Source organism: Euprymna scolopes, chromosome 2, assembly GCF_053919585.1.
Source record: "Euprymna scolopes isolate OS-2025 chromosome 2, ASM5391958v1, whole genome shotgun sequence".
Lineage (NCBI taxonomy): Eukaryota > Metazoa > Mollusca > Cephalopoda > Sepiida > Sepiolidae > Euprymna > Euprymna scolopes.
In genome coordinates this window covers 79,602,120-79,628,633 of record NC_136483.1, presented here as the reverse complement: position 1 = coordinate 79,628,633, position 26,514 = coordinate 79,602,120, and the positions used below count along the sequence as shown (strand labels likewise).

Sequence of the window (26,514 nt, the reverse complement as noted above, 5' to 3'; positions counted from 1 at the left end):
TCACATTGCTACATGCACAAATTCTTGTCAAAATGATTTCTCAGTACACACCGCCTGAATATTTAACATAATGATCCAGATAAAAAGAGAAAGAAAGTAACAAAAACAAAAATGATATGCTAAAGAAGAAAACAGTAAATCCTGATGATGGCGGATGTGCATTTAAATAAAGAATTAATACTCACCGATCTTGGTGGTAGTCTCTGAAAGACTTCACTAATGTCCCGATCTCCGTCTCTGGCAGAAATAATGGCAGCATAGAGCTGCTGGATTTCAATGGCATCTTCGTTGGAGATCGGTCCTGTGTGTGTCGGAGTATCTGGTGGTTCTGTCTTCATCTCTTCCTCTTCTTCCTCCGGAATCTGCCAATTATCATTAGGATTCTTACGAGTACTTCGCCGTCTCTCAGGAACAGGGGTTGTGACAACCGGAGTTGTAGATACGGCAGACACAGTGACTGGTGCTGCAGCTGTGGTTGCCACAGGCGTGCAGCTGCTGGTAGTTGGCGTAGTAGTCATGGTACTAGTGACTGTGGAAGTAGAACCATCTGTAGTGGACTGTACACTAGGAGCAGGGGAAGGCTCACCAAATGCTTCAGACAACAGTTCATTTCGGGTTGCTTGGAAAATTTCCCATAAATCACAAGCATCTTTGTATTCCTGAGAAGTTTTCTAAAAAAAAATGAGTAAAAGGGGAAAAGAATTTTTAAATACAGATTATTCACATTAACTTTGTGTATTTTTCATGGAAATCGCTCCAGACAAGGCATGAAGCCACTTGATGTATGGAGCTAAAAACAAAACAAAAAAAAAACCTTCAAGTAACCAATAAGTATTAGATAAATAGATCTGACCCAGAAAAAAGCAATTCTTTCCTTTTTCAGAAACAATGCTTATGGAATGTGAACACTAAAGGATAAAATAAGGAAAGTGTGAATTATAAGGTTGCCAAAAGTAATCCAAGGTCTACTTTTTACTCTTTCTTTTTTATTGTATTGAATGAATAAAGCTGGCGAAATGAATCAGAATTAATGCTTGCTTCAAAAAATGGTTTAAACTAAAAATGAATTGATCCATTCCATATCTGATGGCTGTAAGAGGATGTAATTGAAAACAAAGCCCTATACCAAGATCAAATGTTTCTCATTATTATACTATATATACAAACTATTGTTAACAAAAAATTATTCATAAAAAAAAAAAAAAAAAAACTGTCACAACAGATAATTTTGAGGTGTAAAATTGAATTTTATAGACTCTAAAAAGTAACATGATCAATCAACAGTTTATTGCTATTTAATAATGAAATAAAACATTTAAAAGGAAAAAAACAATGACAGCTATACTAAAGCAAGAAAAGTTAAATAAAAAAAAGTTATTTTTTCCAACACATATTGCAAGAATTAATTTTACTGTTTATATATATATATGACAATTGCAACGTCTTGTCAGACGAGTGCCACTCCCTTAGACACTTAAAGTCCATGAGCTCAAAAATGACTTTTTTTTTTCTAGTCCTACTGGTGAATTCGCATGCTCAAGCAAGCATGATACTGAAGACGGTCATTGAGATCAATTATTACATGCTTCCAGCATTTCAAGCCTCCATGCGTCACAGAACCATTTTTATAGACAAATGCCTGAGGGAATATCTATACACAGATGATGTTACAGAATCTTAGCTTTGTACGACAGCTAAGTCTCTCTCTCGGTTCAAAATGTTGAGATCCAGCAACAAGCAAGAGCAAGATAGCCAGCAACAAGTTAAACTGCAGACCAGCTTAATGCGGGTACTGGTCTCCCGCTTTATGGTTTTTTAAATCAGAGATTTGCTTCTCCTAGAAAGGTTGCCTTCACCATGGCTTACGGGAACCCTCTCCACCCCAACACACACATACATACACAAAAACACACACGGTGCTAGTTGGCCGTTGACCCAAAAAAATGAACCCATATATATATATATATATACATACACATACATACACACGCACACACATATGCCATTTATTCATCTTCTTTTCACCAATTTCTCTGACCAGGTGAGAAGTTGTAAAATAGATACAGACAAAATTTCCACTAGAACCTGTTTTCTAAGTTACTTATACTGACTGATCTTCTGGTCAACTAACTATTACTTAATTGAAACTGCCTCAAACATGCCCTCTTTCCTGCGATCTAGCTCAGCCAATCAGAACCTGGTATCTTTCGAGCACCGACTTCAATCAGATGCTCTCAGAGGAAATTAAATCTAGAAAATATAGGAAGATGTGTGCAGAGCAGGAGACTTCAATGATATGGCCATGTTGAAATAATATATGAAAGTTCTTACATTGGCAGATGTAGAACAATTGAGGTAGCAGAATCATTTCACAGGAGAAAGCCACGGTAAACACTGGAGAAAGTTTTAAAGATGAATTTGAAAGGAAAGATAGATAAATAACTATCTGGCCACAGATAGGCTATATTAGAAATCAATTTTTAATATCTATTCAACACATGGCACCATATAAAACAAACATTAAACTGAATATGATGATGATAACTCTACTTTATGCAAACAAGCGCATCATGAGAGGTGGAAGTATTTTAGACTTTTGACATTACATTATGGAAAAGAAACAATAATATGGTTCTTCTTCTCTATTACAAAGAGCCATATGGAAAGAGCATACTATTGACAAATCATGGTAGAATTTTAAGCAAAATCAATAAATAAAAATCAATAAGTAAGAAATGAAAACAAGAGATTAAAACACTTACTCGATAATAAGCTTTAGTGTTGTTGACCATGAGTTCAATATCAGACGCAAATTGTTCCAGGTCTTCATATTCATCTGTTTTGAGCTTCTGTTGGATCTTGAGGAGGTCGATTGGCGTGCTTACCACATCGTAGTAATCGGCAGCAGTCCTAAGAGACAAACAATTTCATTAGAGCAACAGCAAAACACTGTCAGAAAGGAAAATTTGTTTTTAAGGTTCTTATAAATAAAAAAAAGATACAGAAATCAGTGTGGGTTAACGAAAAAAAAAACAATTCTGAGGTTAAATTTTTTTTTTTTAAGTTTGCAGAAGTTGGAATGAATTTTTCTATTTTAAATTGGGCTAGACATCAATAGTTCTTTTTCTTTTTTTTTTTTCATCTGATGACTACCCACACAAAACAAACCTACAAACATATACTAGCAATACTAGGAAACATCATGGCGCCCAATTAGTTTTAGTCACTGTATTCAATTCTCAGGAGGAACATATTAAATTTTTATTTCACCCAAAATTTGAAGTTATTCAGTTCAAATTACAATCTTAATTTCTTTTTAATTTTTATATATATATATATATATATATGTATATATATACTAGCATTTCAGCCCGGCGTTGCCCGGGTGTTTGGATGTGTATGTTGAGCAAAAAAAAAAAAAAGCGGTAGTAGGAAGGCAGGCTCGGACCGCAAAGGAGGAAAAGAACGGGGTAAAACCTAACGTTTATGCTGTTACGACCACCACCAAACCAGAAGCGACATTTTTTAAAATTAAGACTAGACAATCTAAAGGAGAGGATAACTTTAAAAAATATCGGCGAAAAAAATGACCCCACCCCCACCCCTGTAGAAAAGTGTCTAGTTGAAGGGGAACATATTAATGTTTTTAGCCAATTTTTCGACATTTGTCGTATGAAAGGTCGAACTTTAAAACGATTCTGATTTTGGTAAAATCCGTCGCCTCTATTAAAAGTTTAAGGCAGACATACAAACAGACATACATACATTTATATATTGGTAACTAAAAGTCTTCGACCGAAACTGATGAAAAAGCTTGCCCTATCTCTGAATACCCTTTATGTAAAATTTCAAATATTTAGACCAGAAATTGTCTGAGTAATTTGGAAGAGACTGCAGAGGTCAATTTTTTAAAAAACTTTGAACCCTATTATGACTCCTTAAAATTTATTTTTTGGGGCTCAAATCAAGTTATTAAGTTAGATCCATGTCCAAGGAACCTATATCTAAAATTTCAAGTGCGTAGACCCAAAATTGTCAGAGGAGTTTGGTAGAGTTCTCAAAGGTCAAATCGTTGAACTTTGACCCCTTAAAAGCCAAATTTCTGGCCAAAAACTGATCACATCGATTTTCCCAAATCTCAGTACCCTGTATCTCAAATTTCGAGTCTGTAGATTAAAAATTGACAGAGTTATTGCGTAAGGAAATGTACAGACACGTTCACTTTTATAGATATATAGATATATATATATATATATATATATTCTACATAGTTTTGGGGAATTTGGCTGACATCAGGTAAACTTTACTAAATTGACAATGAAAATCTAGTTCTTAGTCTCTATAATGAACATGGGGATGAATGACCCTGCAAAAGAACATGCATCTTTTGCACCAATTGATTGGGAAAAACTACTTTCCCTGAACCATGTGCCAAATGATTCAAACACTGCTCACAATGATAATCAATGCCCATACCAGTTGAAACACAGACCATTTGTGTACTATCTCCATAGTGGAAAGAAGAATGCTTATTATTCTAAACATCTAGAACAGCAAAGCATGTCAAATTATGCAAATAATTTTTTTGTACACTCAGTGATAAGAAAACATCCTGGACAATAAACAGAGTCATGGCTGGTTATGCAAATGAGTAATTTTAAATTCAATATAAACAGGTATCATTCATCATTTGGCATTAGCTTTAATGCTGTTCAGATCAAAGTTTTTGGAAAAGTTCTTTTGCAGTCTATGTACGTTAGTTCTGTGTGAAACATTCCTGTTATTTGTGCTTACTGCAAGAACTTTGTCTTTTTGGAGATCTTGTTGGAGCCCTTCGGAAATAAATGTACCCACAAAAGTTATTCCTTAGTTTTTTTATTCTGTTGCATGTGATGTTATGCATTCAACCTCCCACCTGAGCAACGCCAGGTAACCCTGTTGGCAGTTATATAAAAGAGTTGCTTCTTGATAAATGATCGAAATGATTTACCTTCGTTTTGGCGCCCTAATGAAAGCTTCGCACAGCAATCGACCATCATCTGTTTTATGATTACGAATAGTTTCATAGAGTTCTTGGCAAATTTCCAGCTGAAAAAAATAAGAAAATAAATTTTTTTTTAATGTACTAACGAGTCAGCACATATCAAGACCTATAGGCCACTCATGGATAAGGGTTAATAAGTTTGTCAGGATAGTGAAACAACGTGAGGATTATTATTAATAATGGTTGAGACTGGCTAGAAATTTGATTATGTGAATTAGGTCTCCTTTATCAATTACATTGTCTTTATGTTTCCCAGTCATAAAAAAATACTTTTTTTTTCATACTTTGATATAATGTCCAACCTTCTTCATGTGCATCTTTTTGAACTTGGAAATTTTTATGTTGAACACTGGAACTGAACTTTTTATTTAATCCAGAGAGATAGATTGTTATCATTCCATTAATGGTTCACTTCTAAATTCCATAAAAAGTTCCAGTGTATGAAAAGACACAGCATGGTTTCTATGAACAATTGCTTTATCAAACGGGAAATAGATTTTAGTAATGAAAAGAGATAATAATAAAAGTAGATTTTATGAAATAATTTTCAAATCATAAAATTTGCTTTTATCATTATAACAATTTTATTTGGATATCTTTAATTTCTGATTTATCTCTAAGCAAAAATTACTTTTTCAGTTTCTAAGACTTTTAAAGCCATTTTGAAATTTGATAACTTAGCATTCAATTTATTATCAGAAATACTCTGTGCAACACAATTCAGAACAGGTAGAATTGGAAAAACAAAATGTCAAAAATCTCTGTATTAATAAAATTATCAGACAAATTCTTGTTTCTGTGTGTTGATGCACATGAAGAAGGTTGGACATTATATGTAACTTTGATAAATACACACCAAATTATTTTTTATTTACTATTAATCAAATATTTATTGAAATCAAAAATAAAATAAGATAAAACTAAAACAATTTTTTTAAAAATCTTCCAAATACAGTCAACCCACAGGCCAAAAATAAAAATCTTTTCACTCTACTTTGCAATGTTTTATTTCATATGTTTTGTCTCTAATATCATACCCTACAGCTTCAACTTTAACTTATATTGGAAATACTGTTTTTAACATAGTTTTTATATACCTGTTCATTCTGTAGATATTGACATTTTTATTCCCCCCTCGTCAAACTTTCACAAGAAACATTCTCAATAATTCCCCCTACTCTTAGCTGAAAACACTAAATGTAGATTCCATGAACAAAGCTTCTTTCTTAGAACTGCATGCCTGTGGAATTGTCTTCCATTTTCCTGCTTTCCAGCTGACTACAATATGGTTGTCTTCAAGTCCAACGTAAACAAGTTCTTGATGAGTCGTTCCACTTAAGTTAACAAATTTACCAAATTTCCATTACTAACGATTACTATATTGTCCAATTGACTACTACTGTACACTCTTAACCTTTATCCTCGAGTGGTCTCTGAGCCTTGATAAGTGATTATGCCTATGTAAAAAAAATAAAAGCAGACCCTTTTTTTTTTTCAAAATAGGTTGAACCTGTTGTCTCAAAAGAGGAAATGAAAGAGTTCTATGACTATCAGTTAATTGACCCGGCACTAAAACAATGGCCTAAAAGAAGATTAGATGCACAAAAGTGGATAGAAATGCACATTATCCATTATGATGGAAAAACCCTACTTAACACGGATTGACTGTATTTGGCAGCCATTATTAACTGACCCTCCTGCTGAAATACTCATGGACAATACCACATTCCAAAACGCAACATTGAAAACTTGCAGGAATAGGAGTCCACAGTCTTTTAACATGGCTACTGTCGTGTAAAATATATTGCCATAAGGAAACAATGCACTTTAAAAGAAGCCATATATCACTACAAAATGATAGTCTATCGCAAGCCACCACATCCATCAAAAGAGTATACAGATATAAAGTTTGTATGTGGAATGAACAAATCACTGCAACAAAAAAATTGTAATAACTGGCAGATCACGTATAAGGACTCTCAACAGCCAATGCACAACTCGATATTGTGAAAGACAAGTTATTGGGAAGACTGACCTATACATTGTCCTCATAGATGGTGTGCCATGTTTTTAAGTCCAATGCATTCGATAGCAATGCTAGTAACAACTCCTGAGAAAACAAAGGATCAGTGCAGATCAGGGATGACAATGATGTGCCTAACAAGCATGAGAAAACAACTCGTCAAGAGATAGAAAGTTAATGACATCTGCCAATGATGTGTCCATGCATAGAAATAGACAGATATCAACTGTTCCTCGCAAACCAATTATAAACACTTGTACGAGTCAAAAGAAGTGCATGTGTGGTGAGGCTAATCTCTGAGTATCACTTATGTAACGGGGATGGGGGAAGGGGGCAGTTTTTCAGAGAAACTGGGGAAAAATACTTTCCTGGGGTCAATGCAAAAGGATTCAAACACTGCCCTCAGTGATAATGGACGCCCACACCGGTCGAAGCGCAGCCAACTTGTATGCTATTTCTGTGGTGGAAAAAGGAATGCTGACAATATTGCTACATACTTACGGGATCATAAGGTGCCTTTTTCTTTTTCTTACTCGGAACTGGTGTGGATATTTCTGGTTCTTCAGTTTTATTATCTACAACTGGTGCAGGGCGTTTTCTTTTACTCGGCATGATGATTCGCTTGGGGGTGAAATGGATCTAAAAAATGAAAAATAAAAAGGTATCTCAAAAAATGAAGAATAAATAATTCTATCTCAAAAAAAAAAACAAAAAAAAAAATTCTAAGGTTCAAAATTGCACAGTGTGTCCAGAAGTGGGAAAAAAAATAAATTTAACAATTCCATTTCATGCATAGTTTTCTGTCAAATAGATTAAATTTTTAATTAAACAAAAAAAAGATTTAGCATTATAGCTTCAGTGAGGGTCATTTTATGTTCATCTAATTTCGCCAAAATTGCAAAACTCTAAAATGTTGTACAAGTTAAGTATAAATTTAGAAAAATTCATGAATTTGGTAAAATTAGATAATTTTTAAATGAGGATTATTTCAGAACCACATGTTTTTATAAGGCAACAAAGCATTCAAAAAACTTATAAACAATTCAAACAACTTAAAATAGCATCCACCTCAGATTTGATAAGACGGTGAGTGTGTTGAAATTTATAGCTGAAGTGTGAAATTCTGCTTCAAAGCAAAATTTCAAGTTTGCATTAGAAATTCTTTTTGACATACTTGAGGCTTTTTGTGTTTGAAACTTAAAGCATTTAATGCATCAAAATTCACAAAATATTAATTGTCTGGATTTGGCTTTTACCTTAAATTTCCTTGCTCAAAATTATAAAAAAAATTTATTTTATGTGCAATTTTAGGTTAATTTCTCATGTTAAAAGAAAAATAATCAGATCTATAATCATTTACTTGCGAGAAGATAATAATAAGATTAATAAACTGCTTTTTAGCCCATTCAGTATCAAAATATTTCAGAGTATTCACTTTGTGGCTCAAATGGACATAATTGAGAAAAACAAATTAATTCCAAAGATATTATTCAAGTATTCACAATTTCATATAGCAAGATTCAATAAATGATTTCTCTAATTTAGAACTAATTGAGAATTTCTAGTGCATGATCTAAATAGTATTTTTCACATCCACTGAACTGATTAAGTTTTTTAAAGTAATAATAGAGTGACTTTGAGCCAACATTTACACAAAGATATATTGCATGTTCATGTGAATTGAACACTGGCAAGCACATACTACTAGTCCAAATTTGTAAACCCTAGCTAAGAATTTAACATTAGTCATATTAAAATGTTTCCAAGGATGATTGCACATCTTGTGGATGCTTAGTGAGATCACTGTGAAAAGAAAGTTTTGTAGTGAATTATGAAACTTTGTTCAAAATCTTTTACAGATTCAGGTTTGGCAATGTTATATTGAAATAGGAAAAAACTTAGAAAAAGCTTCTCCATCACATTGCAAATGGTCTCAATCGGCAATAGAACTGATATTTGTGTTATTATTGATCTTTGTTAAATGAACGACTGAATTTTAAAAAAAAAAACAATGTTTCACAAAACGAAGAAAAACAATATAAGTTAATGAAAAGTCTTCCTTAAAACTCAATTTCTGATAGTTTCTGTATTTTTGGACAATTAGACCTAAATAAGGAAATTTTTACCAGATCTAAAATTTGAAAAAACAATCTTTTAAAATTACCACTATTCTAGGTTTTCGAGAGTGCTGAAATCGAAAATAAGGTTTAAAATTCCAGGAAACAAGTTTCCAAGATATGAAGAAATAGTTTTAAAAAGTGGGGGATCACTTTTCTATATTAATTTAATACAAAATGAACACCTAATTTATGGCCACCTTGGGGGGGGGGGGGATCGTCTGCTATTTTTTTGTAGGGATGGCATTTACTTGGTAATTATGGCCTAGTAGACTAACACAAAACCTACCTTAAAAAACTTGTTTTCTATAGGTTTTCGAGTGTGCTGAAAATAAATATTGCATTAAAATTTTCTGCAAATAAGTATTTTTCCCAGTATTAAGCAATGTAATTCTTCATGTTATAAATGGTGGCCATTCTTGTACATGCAAGTGCTTAATATCCAGAAAATACTTATTTGCATAAAATTTGAATGCAATATTTGTTTTCAGTACACCCGAAAACCTATAGAAAACAAGATTTTTAAGGTAGGTTTTGTGTTGGTCTACCAGGTCACAATAAATACCACCCCTAAAACAACAAATCCCCAACCAAAAAAAATGACTATAAAGTGGGTGCTCATATTACATTAAATTAATATAGAAAAGTGATCTACTTTTTTAAAATTACTCATTTCCTGGAATTTTAAACGTTATTTTCATTTTCAGCAGCGTCAAAAACCTATAATAGTGGTAATTTTAAAGGATTTTTTGAGGGTGGAAAGATACTGCACCTTTACCAAAACATTTTATGGCTATAAAAAAGTGCCAAAAAATAGGCTCTGGATGATAATAATGCAAATGTCAAATAGCCCACTACACAATTTAGGTCATTATTTTTCCAACAAGCCTTCATTTGTTCTGATCAATTGTTGCTCAGATTTGGAACTTATAAAATTGCCAAAAAAGGTGGTCTGTGTATATATATATGAGCAAACAGTTAATAAAATATGTTAAAAAAAAAAAAACACTTTGAAATGAGTTAAAAACATATTTAATCTGAAAAGGAAACACTAGATAAATGGATAGTCCTTAATCCGCGGAGTTTCGAAGAAAGACTCTCCAGAGGGTAGGAATTAGCAAAATGCGGGATCGGATTTTGCATGCAGAAGTATTTGATGAAACAACAAGTAAGTCAAAGATCTTACTTGAAAACAGAATAAGTTAAGCAGAGGGAATATGGTAAAGAAAAAGGTGATTACACATGAATGGATAGTCTGGTGGAAGATAAAAAAATCCAGTAACGGTAAAATCCAAATGTAAAACTTTAAGAAAGTTAAAAGAATTTCCATTTGTACAAGTAAAATCCAAAGACATCCATCCCGTAATTGGAAGAAGATGGTTCATAATAATCCAAAGGCAGAAATCCATGGAATAATTCACAAACATGTGTACAAGGAAAAAAAATAATATTAATAAAAGAAAAATAAGATGTGCTTTTCACTCTACTTCCGAGACATAACTATAAATAAAAAATATCTAGGAAGAAAAAGGAGAAAAAAAAAAATGATAAAGTTAAATATAAAATAAAGGGAAACTAAAGTCAAAACGACCCAGACAGGAAATGTTAAAGGCGCAAAAATATATATAGGGCAAAATAATATAGGTCAACTGAAATGTACAGGTTATCACTTAAAAAAAATGTCCGCAAGAGTTATTAAACGACACTAAAAGGAAAATAAAAAATAAAAAAGGAAAATAAAAATAAATAAATATATAATAAATAAATAGAAAATAAAGAATAAATAAATAAAAAATAAAATATAATATAAAATAAAATATAATATAAAATAAAATAAGAAAAGAATATAAAATAAAATAAATAAATAAATATATATATATATATATATATATATATATATATATATATATATATATATATATATATATATATATATATATATATATACACACACACACACTCATAGTCAAATTGAATATTATTGAAATGCTCATATCTTTGATTCTATGGGACAAAACTACATGAAAATTTGCAGGCTTTTTGAAAATTATGATACTATTCTATGGTTAACATTTTATAATAATTGGTAAAAAAGAACCTATATTTTAAAACCAATGAAATATGACCAAATTTGCTTACATTTATATATATAGCGTCCTGGCAGACTAACTTCAGTTTTGCTGCTTTGGGCTGAATTTTGCTTCAGATTTTTCTTTAGTTGTCTCCCCTGAGGCCTTGCCAGGCTACTAATATATGATAAACCATCCTAACCGGAAGAGTTTACTACACCACTGAAACCTAGATTAACCTCATGTTTGGATTGGTCACCACTAACTCAAATTGCAAGCTCGTGGCTACCAACCCTCAATTAAAAAAACACGCTCTTCATTAATCCTAACATTATGTAAAATTATATGCCAGAAATATTTATTTATTACGTAATGTTTATTTTGTATGACTGGCGTTTAGGATTCCTTAAATGGAGTTCTTGACACAGCTAATGTTAACTCTTAAGTTAATAGAAAAAAAACTAGTTGACATTAGATGAACACAATTTCATTAATCGCTCAAAAATCGAAAATTACATCAAAGAACAAAAGATGATTAAAGGAATCGTTTTTGGCATCGGAAAATTGGCAAAAATTTTTTCAATTCAGATACCCCAAAAGTTTCCATTTTTCCAATTCCGATTAATCATCCCAACACTAATATAAACAGATATATATAAATACTATGGATGTACCCATTAGCAAATTATCTGATTACTGATTAATCGGCTGATTAATAGGTTTTCTAATGCCGATTTATCAGCAAATTTTGTTGTCATAAATGATACTAATATTAATTAAATTATATTCTAAACTAAACTAGCAGGATCCGTTAACCAGTGTTATCCGGTGGTAGCATGCATTCACACTCCACCCCCACCCCCCATGTAAAAATTTAAAATACGGCTGTTGCTGTTTTTGTCATTTGCCGGATGCGGGTGAGAGTGGGAGTCAATGTACAATGAACACAATTTAACGTAAAATGGGCACCCAGTTTTTTTGTTTTGGTTGGTGCACATCAAATCGATTAATAATGCCTGGTAACCCCCACCCCAAAAAAAGGTGGGTGCTCAGTTTACGGCAAATTGTGTTCATTGTATACTGCCCCCCCCTCCCCAACAAAAGATGGCTATAAAGTGGGTGCTCATTTTACGCTAAATTATTATACACAAATGATCCCTTAGTTTTTTTGAAACTAACAATATTTAATATTTTTTAAACTACTCGTTTGCCGGAATTTTAAACATCTTCATTTTCAGCACCCCGAAAACCTCTTTTGAAACTAAGATTTCTTCATATATGTTAAACTACTTGTCTATCGGAATTTTAAATGAAATTTTAAAAAAAAAAACCTATATAAGTCACAATTTTAAAGGATTGGTCGAAGTTGGAAAGAATTCTCATTTTTTTTTTTTGTATTTGTTAAATAACGTGGTTAAGTGAAATTAAGCAGATTTATATTTCAGTGGCCCATAGATCGGGGATTTCTAAAAGCGCAAAAAGAACAAGCACACCACCCGACCGGTGTATAGGAAAAATGACTTCTCTAAAAAAAAAAAATAAATAAATAAAATAAAAAATAAATAAATTTTTTAATAATTTTATTGTATTTCCAAAATATATCGTTTTTAGTTCATTGAAAAAACATCTTTAAAAAAAAGTTATTTAAAAAGGATTTATTTGTAAACCAATTTTGTTTAGTTCATTGAAAAAACATATATAAGAAAAAAAATTTATTTTTATTTATTTTATTTTATTTATTGCTTGTACTTTTATCTTTTGTAAAATAAAAAATCATTTAAAAAAAAAAAAAGTGTACAAATATAGTGTGCATATCCATTTTTAGGATTGCGGATTGTTGTCTGAAATGCGGTGCAAACATTTTTTTGAGAGAAAATCAATTTGGTATAACACCATTCAAAAGGTGGGTTAAATTTTGGCGCTTTTGGAAATCCCCGATCTATGTATCTTTATTACTAAAATAAAATATAATTAATAATTATTTGTCCCCATAAATGGAATAAATGTAAACAACAATGAAAATATAAAACTCCAATTTCTTTTTGGTAAAATAACACGAAAAATAAGCAATAAGGATATCGAAACATGTTAGTAAAATACATACGAAAATAGTACTGATAATAATTAAAATGTAGTGCGAATCAATTTTTTTTTTCGAGATGACAAAGTTTATAATCAGGGTATTTTATATGTAACGGTTCTATTCAGGGAAGCCATGTTTGTGTTAATCTTTGGAGCATTCTTTTTTGAATGATGTTTTGGTCAATCCGGAATGTCCGAATACGTAGATGTCAACCAATGAGATTGTAAGGAATAGTAGGAGGAAGGAAATCATTATTTGAGTAGTGGTAAAACATTAAGAGTATACGATGTGTAAGAAATTACTAGTCAGTTAATGACAGCTTAGACCTTGAAAAGTAGGAAAAAATATAAATGCACAGGGTGTTGAATGAGGTCATAACAGGACTTATGGAAGAGGGGAAAAAAATTTGAGCTACTTCCTCTGTAGGTTATGACGATGATGAAGATGGCACTCCTGGGAATAAATGTAATGTATTAATATTACGAAATAATGTGTATGAAATGGCTTTTGATAGTTAAATAAGGTAATGGCTAATAGCGTAAACATAGTAAATTTGTATGTGCCATCTGTTGTTGTAAACCTATGGTATTTTGGTTCAGAGGGGAAAAACTGCTCCTCTTTTATTATATAAAAGATGAAGACGAGTTAAATCCCTTTTTTGCTTGCCAGTGATATCAAAAAGACATGCATCATCTATATTATCAAAAAACAGGCATGACGCGCTGTTAACAGATAGACTTTTACAACTGTACTGAATTTGAGGCAAATAGATGGAAAATTTCCCTCCTTTCTCTTCCTATCGAATTAACATAATCATTTTGTATTTTAAATCATTGTCAAAGAAAATTATTACTTCATCTTTTAGTTTTCATGTTGAGGAATTGTGCAGTAAATTGCAATGATGTGCAAACCAAAAATAAAGCATTCTTCATCAGTCATATTCTTGTTCCTCATTTTCAGACTCTTGCTACCATTACATATTTATTTTTTTTATTTTTCTGGTTTAGATAATGTATATTTTATTGAGATAAATTACTAGTTAGATATCAGACAAGTAATTTAAATATGTAAACAAATTAACTAGATGGGGCTCTATGGAAAAATTTATCTTTAGTTGATCATTGACAACTAAATATTTTCATTTACTAGCCAAATAGAAAAATTACTAGCCAAATCCATATGACTTTTGGAATATGATATCTTCATTCTATTACAATTATATACATAATAAAGTTTTTTTCTGTACGGCATAATCACGTTGACACATCGGTTTTCACCAGATCACCGAAGTTAAGCAATGTTGAGCTTGGCCAGTACCAGATGGGTGACCATTTGGGAAGGCTAGGTGCTGTATGTACCTTCTGGGAAGGTTGGGCATGGGGCCAGCACCCTCACCCTGTAAAAAGGACTCCTAGCTACAAAAGCATCTACAAAGTTGTAGATGGCCTATGCCCCTCCAGGGGCTCAAAGGCTATGGATGGGATGGGAAAGTTTTTCTGTATTTTTTTAATAAGTGCTATTTTAAATATGCAACAAATTTTATGTCAATACTTGAAAGTGTAAACATTCTAATTTTTTCAGATGTTTTTTAAAACATCTGAAAAAATTAGAATGTTTACACTTTCAAGTATTGACATAAAATTTGTTGCATATTTAGAATAGCACTTATTAAAAAAATATATAATATTTAGAATAGCACTTATTAAAAAAACAGCCTTCATTAAAAAAAAAAGTATATTGTTCTTTTAAACTTTTATTGTTTAAATAATTTAACTTTGTTCGTTTTATTAAAAAAAAAGTTGAAAATATATTTTTCACTCAGTAGTAGCATTACAAGTTGATTTTTTCTTTGTAGATAATTGTTATTTTATCAACTCGCATAAAAAGAGCTATGTGAAAGATGCTTAAAACCGTTTGAATTATGCAAATACCATCAGTAGTTCAAAAGTTATGATGATTTTAAGTGCCAAAATTTAGATTTTTCCGCGGGCTAAATTACGGACCTCAACATTTCAAATTTCGCTACCATTTATTTATTTTTAAAGCTATTCTCTTGAAACTTGGCAGTCTTATGTAAAATTGTGTGCTCTTTCTGATTATGCAGTCAAATCTGATGTATTTCTTTACCAAAAGCCATGAATTATAAATTTAAATATACAAATTTCAATTTTTTTTTAAACTGGCACATGGTATCATACAGTGGGTGTCTATTTATGAACAAAACTAAGTATTATAGTAGTATTTAAATATAGCTTTATTGAGAATAGGCATTTTCATGCCTCCTCACCAAAGGAGAGCTTAATCTTGGGTGTAGTCATTGAATGCCTAAAGAGCATTCATGGCCGGTATTTACTACTCTCCTCAAAGGAAAAATAAATTGAGTAGATATGAATTAATCTCAGAAATAAATCAAAGAAAAATTTTGATATAGATTTTGGATTTCTGTAAAAGATGGAAGTTCCCATAGTCGACTAGAATTTATGCATTTTGGGACCAGTCCAATTTTCAATTTTGTTAATCCTCTCTATCTGGCACAAAATATACCCCTATTTTCTGAGATGCAACCCTAAATCGTACTCTACAGTAATCCTCGATGTAACTTTCACAGTACCAGGAATCCTGATAAGCAACAACTATATATTCACCAGTTGATGATATTTTTTGTCATTTCTATTCTATTGTTTTACTGAAAATTCAACTATGTAAACAAAGAAATAAAACGGTAATTTTTTTACCTTGTTTCCCACTTTAACATTTAAAATTACTTCTTTAGGTTTTAAGGTATGCTGAAAACGAATATTGCATTTAAATGTCTGCAAATAAATAAGGATATTAAGCAATGTCATTTCTTATGTTATCGCTGGTGGTCGTCTTGATACGCGCAAACGCAACCCCGAGAAACTATGCACAAACGCGCATACCAAGATGACCACCAGCAATAACATAAGAAATGGCATTGCTTAATATCTGGAAAGCTACTTATTTGCGGAAAATTTAAATGCGATATTCGTTTTCAGTATACTCGAAAACCTTTAAAGGTAGTCATTTTAAAGAAAAATGTTAAGGTGGAAACAAGGTAAAAATTTACAAAATGAAATTCTTTATCAAACCGCCTAATTATTATTATTATTTAGATATCCTCAGTTAAAAAAAAATGGGTTTGTTTTACAGATTCAAAAAAATAGTCTTGACTATGAGTTAAAAATAAATTCAAGTTTCACAATATCTTTTTTATTTAATTGTTAGGTAAAAGTACAGAATAATTAACACAAAACACCCTTCCTTCCCCATATTAAGAATGGGTTCCTAATAACAATGTTATTATTTCAGCATGGTAGCATAAGTGCACAAGTACCTTTTATTTGTTATATATTTGTTTTTTTGACCACTAAAAAACACAATTCTACCTTAAGTACAAATAAGTTAAACGCATGTACTTAGTACATTTTGTTGTTTTATAACACTTTTAGTACACACGCACTAAAAGCATTAAAAACAAAATAGTATTGTTTGGAAATCAAATTTGAAAAACTTGAAAATAATTTTTTTAAATTGACGAACTCAATAAAAAATGACTAGTCTAGTGAGAGAGTTTTCTATTTTTAAGAGAATACTTTAGTCAGCTCAGTGCATGACGCGCTTAATGACCGTTTTTCTTTAAGCGAATTTGATTTCTATAAAAGATAACATTTTAAAGAAAATTCCGTGCAATTAATAACTATCAAATATTTACATATTATACATGAAAATAATTCTGAAACTATTATTTATATGAAAATGGATGATATATGCAGATTTATCTTATCAATTTTAAAATATTCTTCCTCAACTTTGCTCGGTCGTAACTTTGCTTCCTGTGGTCGTAAAAAGAAAAATCAAACACCAGTAGAGATGGACTTCTGTTTATATAGCCTGTAAAATTTCAACCATATCCAATCAAATTTAACCCCGCACATGTCTCCAAACGTAACGTATAAAATGAAAAAACATTGAAAAAAGTGTTTCCCTTTTTGTTGTCATCATTTTTTACCGTTTTTTTTTCATTTTTAACTTGGAGCATAAAAACATTGAACGCATAAAAGAAAAATAAATTAACATCATTGGAATGCTTATTCAATTCTCTTTCTATCAATGTAATTCTTTTAAAAATTGACCCACAAATGAAAAAAGATATGACTTCTTGAAGCACATTAGGTATGTAATATTGCCGATGTCCACGAAAATACAGCATACGCTTGTAATGCTTCCAGTAGTGAGCTTTGGACAATTGTCAGTGAAAGAAATACAATCGCCAAAAGTTGTTTCATTATTTCTAGTCGCAAATGCGACTGTTTCACTCGCAATGTAGAGCCCTGTTAAATATTGACAACAACCTTCAACCATTATAGAAACCAGTTTCTGCTGGATATATTTTGATGTCAATTCCAAGAATAAGAATACAGCTGTGTGCAAGTTATGTCAAACCATCACATCAAAGGATGGCAAATCAGCAAACATTTTTGCAATGACTAATATGTTAAACCATCTAGGAAAGGTTCATCCAAAAGAAGCAAAAGTTGTAGAAAAGAAAAGGAAGCACAATTCAGAGACAGAAATTCTAGGAACAAGTGGCAGCAACTATGAGCCTCCAGTGAAAACTACTATAGAATCAATATTGGCTTAAAAGAAAGTTTGGCATATTAACGACCACACATCACAAGAGCTTCATTATCTGATAGGAGAAATGATTGCTGTTTTTTTTTGTTTTTTTTTTATTACATTTTCACCCCAAACAAGGCACATTGCCACTTTAATGTAGGGGGCTACTATCAGGGGAAACATCTACTGGGGTACTATGTAGGGATTAGGGCAGCGAGATGTTGATTCACGTTGCACTTGAACTTATGCATGTCAGTACAGTTGGGGAAGCAGTGACCTGGAATGGAATTCCAAAGTCTAGCAGTTCTGGGGAAGAAACTACTGGAGTAGAAAGATCTTTTACATCTAGGGATCTCTACAGTGTGGGGGTGGGATTTTGCAGCTTGTCGGGTCTGTCCAGAGTGTTCACGTCGTGGGGGCACAAGTGCTTGCAGTTCTTCAGAGCATTCACCATTATAATACTTGTAGAACAGGCAGAGGGATGCAACGTTTCGACGATGGGACAGAGGCTGAAGTTTTGATGCCAGTTTAGGGCCTATCAGATTTGCGACTCTCTCTTGAACCCTGTCAAGGAGCGAGAGACTAGTAGCCGATGCACCGGCCCAAATATGACAGCAATACTCCATACATGGGCGAATAGTGGCCTTATAGAGGTACAGGATACTTTTGGGTGTTAGAAGTTTTCTAGCACGGTAGAGAGAGCCCACCTTCCTCGCAGCGGCCCTGGCAATGCCCTCGATGTAATTGTTCCAACTCATGTTTCCTGTGAACGTTAGGCCAAGGAGTTTGAAAGACATACTCTCAGCTAAAGAGTTGTTGGCCATTGCTATAGGTGGTAGAGAAGGTTTCTTGTAATTATTGAATGAAACCAGTTTTGTCTTGGTGGCATTGAACGTTACCATCCATTTTTGTCCCCATTCCACTACTGATTGGAGGTCATCCTCTAGTGTTTCTGCCATTACTTTAGATATATGTTCATTTGTTTTCCTGTCGTGCCTGCTATAGAGTGTGGTGTCATCAGCATATATACCCATCTCAGAGGCAATTTTGTCGGGGAGGTCATTTATGAATATCAGGAACAGCATAGGACCAAGGATAGATCCCTGGGGCACTCCGGCATTTATATCATATTGTTTAGACGTACGACCGTCGAGGACAACCTGGATTTTTCTCTTATCTAAGAAGGATTTAATTATGTTAAGTATTCTACCAGTGATACCGTAAGATCTAATCTTCCTGAGGAGACCCTCATGCCATACCCTGTCAAAAGCCTTAGATATATCTAGAGCTACCGCTCTGCCCTTCCCCGCTTTGTCCAGTGAATGGTATATACGTTCAGAGATCACAGTTAGGATGTCTGCTGTGGAACGGGCTTGTCTAAATCCATATTGTTTGTCAGTCAGTAGTTTAGCATCTGTAAGATGATGGACTAGAGCATGGTTAATTATGGTCTCAAATATTTTGGCAAAAAGTGGGAGGAGGCTAATGGGGCGATAATTTGATGGGTCTGTCCTTTCACCAGAATTCTTGAATACTGGTACAACAGAAGCAGTTTTCCAACAGTCCGGAAAGCAAGCTTCATTAAGGCATTTGTTGTAAAGTTTGGAGAGAACTGGAGCTACTTCGGCTGAGCACTTTTTTAATAGCACAGCTGGGATAAGATCGGGTCCACATGCTTTTGAGGTGTCAAGGTTTTTTATGATAGCATGCACCTGAGCAGGGGTGGTTTTCAGATCGTCTAGTGTGGCGTCTGTCCGCATAGGAAAGTCAGGTAGGGGGTGGTTGGAAGGGTCCAGTGTAGAGTTGGAGGCAAACCGACTGGCAAGCATGTTAGCCTTTTTGGTTGCTGAGCAAAGAACCTCGTGATTGTTGGTTAGTGGGGGAATTGTTGATTGCCCATTATTTACTACACTGTTGTAGATTTTCCAGAAGTCACGAGTTCCTAGTTTTTGTGCTTCGATGCGTTTTTTAGTGGTTTCCGTAAATTCCCTCTTAGCTGTCGCTATTTCTTTCTTAACGTTACTTCTAGCTTCTATGTACTTTTGTCTGTTTGAACTGGACTTATGTCGGTTAAACCTGCGGAATGCATGCTGCCTTTGAGCAATGGCAGTTGCGCAAGTCGAAGTAAACCATTGGGGAGAGTGGGGCTTGCTATAGAATTTCCGCATGGGAACATGCGCTTCGATTGCAGTTTTGAACCATTCAGTGGTCTCAGTTGCACACTGTTCAGCAGGAAGAGAAAAAATATTTCCCCATGGGGCGTCTCTGATAAGATCTCTGATAGCTTCCCAGTCAGCCTTTTTATATGCAACCATATTCTGCAACATCTGACATTGGATTAAAAAAAGGCTTATTGCAAAACTTTGTCCAAATTACAGTATTCTCAATTTATTTACAAAAGTAAAAACAAAAATTCAGTGATCTCTTGATGAAATTAGCAGCATTTCTTTGACTACAGACATTTAGACAGCTGCTACAAATAATGATCCCTTTTTGAGTTTGACAAGTCATTGGTTTTCAAATGACTCAGAACAGTGCTGAATTGTGCTTAGAGTTCCATTCTTGGTGCACACACAGGTGCAAAATTAAGTGAAGAATTGCACAATGTTCTGGATGAGTATAAAATCTTCAAAATTTTCTTAGTCTTGCGGGATTCAGGAACGAATATGGTTGTTATTTTTTACATTTCTATAAATATATCTTTTTAATATTTAAAATATATTCATATGGAAATGTTTTATTTCAAAAAAGTATTTTAAACTTTCATAGTTACATTTCTATAAATAATTTTCTAAATATTAAAAATATATTCATAAAGAAATAATTTAAAATTTTCACAAATTTTATCACATAATTTTTTCATAAATAATGTATCATAAAACAAAGCAGCTACCATCAATTGAATTACGAAACCAAAACTTTTTTTGGATAACACAAGTGTTAACTATCATACATTATTTATGACAAAATTCTGAGATAAAACTTCTGCAAAACATAAATGTTATCTCAAAAAGACACCATTGATAGAAATGTAAATAATGAAAATTCTCATTATTTCTTTTATTTTTTTGTAATACACAAGTATTAAAACAAAAAAGAACTATTTATAAAAATGTAAAAAAAATGAAGGTTTATTATTTTTTATTCTTTCATGATAGCACAAGAAGTGTTAAAACTAAAATAATTTTTGGAAATAAATTATTTCCATATGATTTTGTATTTCGTTTCATGTTTACTGACTTCCATTCCATATTTTGGTAAACGGAGTCCATTTCCAACGCCATAACTTTGCGTACTGAATTTCTGGACATAACCAAATTATTTTTCGAGTTTAAAATTAGATAGAATTAAGATATCTCTAAAAATATTTTTTAAATTTTATTTTCATCGAATTCATCATACAAACGATGTTTTGTTGTTTGTGTTGCATACAAAACACAAAAAAAAAAATGGCAAATGTGACTGTCGGAATACTCTGGTCAAATCATCGCTAGCTGTGTCAGAATTTTGAGGGAATTTTTGACACGCTTAACACAAAACTGCAAATAAAATATACAAAACTCGTAATTTCTTTTTTTAAAGTGGGTTGTTTAATTTCTTTATGGAATATACTTCCAAAATAAACTATTAAGGTTTTTTTTTTAAATAATAGAAATATTATTTTTTATTAAAAAAAAAAAAAGTGTTTACAAAATGCATGCACGCGCTCATACAGATATTTTTTTCTACATAATGAAATGAATTCAATTTTACGAGTTAAATTTTTTTCTATTTTTTTAATTTAAAAATCTATCAAAATTTTTCTATTGGTTCAATTTTTTAAAAATATTTTCAGGTTTAATGTGAAATTTTATGCTCTTTCCAATAAACTGAATATAATATTCTAGACAAACGTTTTTTTTTTTAAATTCCCCCCACCCCATTTTGAAATGTCTATTAAAAAGTAAATAATTAATTTTCTCACCTAAGGTTTATATATCACACATTGAAGATAAAAGATCAATAAATAAAATAATCTAATTTAAAACAAAAACCAAACAATAGTTATGTGCAAATTTACCTGTAAAGTCAAAAGTTTAAAACCTATATTTAAAAAAAAAAAACATGTTGATTTTTTTTTTTAAAGTTAAACCTCACATTTTGAGGATATTGTCCTGTAAAAATTGGAAACCTACGTTAATTTTTTCTATTTCATTCAATGTTTTTTTTAGATTTTTGAAAAAAAAAGATTCATTGCATAAAGAAGAAATAAAATATTTTAAATCAAAAACTCATAATTCTTTTAGAGAATGAAAAAAAAAAATGGAAAATTTGTCGGCGGGTTTTCTTTTAAGAAGTAAAATTTGATGAGTGAAATGTAATAATTTTTCAAATACGGTGACCCATCCTTGACTAATTTGTTCCTATTTACAATGTCTCCCCATGAGGCAGAATTAGACACCAGGGTCGTTTTTTAATGTGGAGAAAAGGAACAAAAATAAAAATTGTCTTAGTCGTGAAGGACTGCTCCTCCACTGACAGAGAACAAGAAATTGAAATGCAGCATCTGAAGAACAGATACTACACTTTGAGGTATTTATTTGCTCCCCCACTGAGCAAATTAGGCACAAGGCCGATTTTTAAAGTGAGGAGTGAAGGGGAAATGGGGACCAACTCCCCGGGGAGTAGGGGAGCTGGATAGTGACAATTGGTATGAAGGGTTGCCCCTACATTGACCAAGGTCTTATATGTGGGGTCGCCCCCCCCACATATGGTCTTTGCTTGCAGTATCTGCCGGAACAGATGGTATTTATTTGCTCCCCCACCGAGCAAATTAGGCACAAGGCCAATTTTTAATGTGAGGAGTGAAGGGAAGGGAAAAAGGGGACCAGCTCCTGAGAGGTGGGAAATGGGAGCTGGTTAAAGGTCAGGCATGTGGGGTTGCCCCCACATCTGGTCTTTGCTAGTCATAGCTAGTCATAGCTTGCAGCATCTGCCGGAACAGATGGTATTTATTTGCTCCCCCACCGAGCAAATTAGGCACAAGGCCAATTTTTAATGTGAGGAGTGAAGGGAGGGGGAAGGGAAAAAGGGGACCAGCTCCTGAGAGGTGGGAAATGGGAGCTGGTTAAAGGTCAGACATGTGGGGTTGCCCCCACATCTGGTCTTTGCTAGTCATAGCTAGTCATAGCTAGTCATAGCTTGCAGCATCTGCCGGAACAGATGGTATTTATTTGCTCCCCCACCGAGCAAATTAGGCACAAGGCCAATTTTTAATGTGAGGAGTGAAGGGAGGGGGAAGGGAAAAAGGGGACCAGCTCCTGAGAGGTGGGAAATGGGAGCTGGTTAAAGGTCAGGCATGTGGGGTTGCCCCCACATCTGGTCTTTGCTAGTCATAGCTAGTCATAGCTTGCAGTATCTGCCGGAACAGATGGTATTTATTTGCTCCCCCACCGAGCAAATTAGGCACAAGGCCGATTTTTAATGTGAGGAGTGGAGGGGAAATGGGGACCAACTCCTCGGGGAGTAGGGGAGCTGGATAGTGACAATTGGTATGAAGGGTTGCCCCTACATTGACCAAGGTCTTATATGTGGGGTTGCCCCCACATATGGTCTTTGCTTGCAGTATCTGCCGGAACAGATACTACACTTTGATCTGGACCCGAAGGCCAAGAGTTTGTTGACAATAAACACATGTCAGAAATTCAAAGAGGAGATAAGACAGATATCAGCACTTCTTCAAATGTCTGTTTCTTTATATAGTTACTACCAGGAAATATATTTGGTCTAATGTGTTGCTTTTAAATATCTTTTTCATAATAGACCGGCCACCCATCAAAAATCACTTCGGTACAAATTCTGTAGAAGTTTTAAGCACTTCAGCGCTTCACAAGTACTGCTTGTTGAAGTGGAATTTGACAATATTAGTTTCGACCGATTTTCTTTTAATTCTAATTTCAACAGACTTGACACTATTTCACTTAGAAATTTTCATCTCTTTGGAACTTTAAAGAAAAAATTCAATATTTAGAGATTTTAAAGTGAGTGCTCAGTTTCAAAATTTTGGTCCATAGTGGTCACAAGAGAATGAATATTATTTTATTTTGCATATTATTTACAATATTTCCATAACCAGGCCGAGTTCACACTGAATACATTTTTTTTATAATTGTATCTTGCGTAGTTTCTGACTTTTAACCAAGATATGCACTCACACATACTTCTGTTAGATTTTATTTTATATAAATAGATTACTTACAATGTATTTATTTTTTTTATGTATTCTACCTTTTCTAATGAAATGTTTTTATTGTTTATTTTTCATCAAATTAACAAAAACAAAAGAAAATCGGTCGAAAATGTAATATTGTACTAGTATTATCAAATTGCACCTCAACAAGCAATATTTGTCAAGCAGTGCACTTTAAAATGTTGATAACTTCTACAGAATTTGAACCCAAGTGATTTTTGGATGGGTGGTTACTGGTTGTGGTTGGCCTATTATGAAAAAGATATTTACTTTCGTTTTCTTTCCTTTTAGTAAGATAACGAAATAGTAATTCGTTCTTACTAAAATAATAACAAGGTAAAATAGGTACGCATGGAAAAATAAAAGAATTAATAATTTTATTTCATTTTAGTAAGAAAGGTAACAAAACAAGAAAGTGCTAGTGAGTGCACTTATTGATCCGCGCTATTTTTTAAATAGTATATTCAAGTTTAATTAAAGTTTTACGATGTCTGTTTTTATTAATTGTTAGGTGAAAGTACAGAATAGGTACACAACACCCTCCCGTCCCCATGTTAAGAATGGCTTTCAAAATAATAACGTAATTATTTCAGCGCGGATCAATAAGTGCATGACTGCAATACTGCATGCATGAGTAGCCATAAGAAAGATAACGAAATAGTAATTCGTTCTTACTAAAATAATAACAAGGGAAATACATCTTTTCTGATAATAATAAAAATAAATTTTGTTTCCGTGTTCCGGCGCGGTTCTCGGTGGTTAAGTTTGATGGACGGAGACGATTTTTTAGCGGTGATTTTTGGTCAGAATATTCCGATAGTCACATTTACCAAAAAAGTAGAAATTCTTTTTTCTTATTAATAAACGGATGTTTTTTTGTTTTTGTTTTTTTTTTGGTACTCATGCAGAGAGTGATCCGTGCTGAAATAATAACGTTATTATTTAAAAAGCCATTCTTAACATGGGGAAGGGAGGGTGTTTTGTACCTATTCTGTACTCTTACAATTGAATAAAAAAAAACATATCATAAAACTTTAATTAAACGTGGAAATACGATTTAAAAAATAGCGCAGATCACTCTCTGCATTAGCACCGTTTGTGTGTGTGTGTGTGTGTGTGTGTGTTTTTTTTTTAATTAAAATATTTAATTATTTTAGTAAGATCAAAGAAAAAACAAAGAATGGAATCTGTTTCAATAAGACTGGGATACAATTAAAATGTTTTTTTTATATTGTTTTCGTTTTTTTAATATTGTTTTGTGTGTGTGTGATAGAGAATTTTTTTTGTACTTATGCAGAATACGGAACGTGCTTTCCAAGTTAAATTCAAGTTATTACGATATCTATTTTCTTGTTAAATTGTAATGTGAAAGTACAGAATAGTTATAAAACGCCCTCCCACCCCCAACTTAAGAATCGTATTCTTAAATAATAACGTTATTATTTCAGCACGGTCCGAATTCTGCATAAATATTGATTTTTTTTTTTTTTTTTTAATTTTTTGTTTTTGTTTTAAGTAAGAATCATAATAACTGCCTTTGGCCTTCTATTCTAATTTGTCTTCGACTATACATATATTTTAAAAGGAAAATTATAGCCGAAACAATGCCGGCATAAACGCATCAAAATGAAGAATTTGAGAAACTAATAAACAGCGACACCCATTAAACTTATTTACACCAATTAAATAAAATAATACCCAGATATTTTCAAACTGGACCACTAAATAAAAATGTAAAATATTAAAATTAGTTTAAAATAGAAAAAATCGGAAATTTACTAATGAATAAATAGCAAAATATCGGACATTAAAAAACAAAAAATCGATTCAAGAAGAGCTGTCTTTCATACAACAAAGGAAAACACCCGAATGTGACATTTTTATCATGATACACATTCTTTCTACATAATTAATTTGATTCATAGCGGAATACATATTAAATTTACCTACCGTAAAAAATGGGGATGAAGTAAGAAAACTTGATGTTTAAAAAAAGACAATAATGCTGCTAATTTTTTTAGAATTCATAACTAGACGCCATGTTTTACCATATGTTCTTTTTTTTTCAGAGCCGCTAGTTTCGAACTTTTTAACTTTTCGATATTTTTTTAAATTTTTTAGTATAATTTTTTAAATTTAAATGTCTTTCACCAAGCTATCAAAATATCAATAGATTATTTTCTTACAAGATGAATTGCGATTTATGAAAAAATTAATTTAAATAATTTCGAATTAAACCACATAAATAGTAAATAATGTTTAGTTTAGAGTTGCAAACAAATTTTTTTTTAATTTATTTTGTTACACAATA

General features: G+C 32.4%; 1 protein-coding gene across 26 annotated transcripts in view; it reads right to left on the bottom strand.

Moving 5' to 3' along the window:
* LOC145292934 (protein polybromo-1-like) overlaps positions 1–26,285 on the bottom strand; it is a 172,713-nt gene extending 146,428 nt beyond the window's left edge. For 16 of the 26 annotated variants that reach the window (XM_080139108.1, XM_080139170.1, XM_080139272.1 and 13 more), the window contains exons 1-5: positions 26,154–26,268; positions 7,569–7,706; positions 4,991–5,088; positions 2,763–2,910; positions 186–671 (exon numbers count right to left, since the gene is read on the bottom strand). In XM_080139108.1, coding sequence (XP_079995234.1) covers positions 186–671; positions 2,763–2,910; positions 4,991–5,088; positions 7,569–7,679 — 843 coding nt within the window. In that variant the 5' untranslated portion in view covers positions 7,680–7,706; positions 26,154–26,268. Of the gene's footprint in view, positions 1–185; positions 672–2,762; positions 2,911–4,990; positions 5,089–7,568; positions 7,707–26,153 lie in introns of all 26 variants that reach the window. The other 10 variants (XM_080139141.1, XM_080139307.1, XM_080139116.1 and 7 more) reach the window with 3 other exon arrangements.
* Between the last annotated feature and the right edge of the window lie 229 nt (positions 26,286–26,514).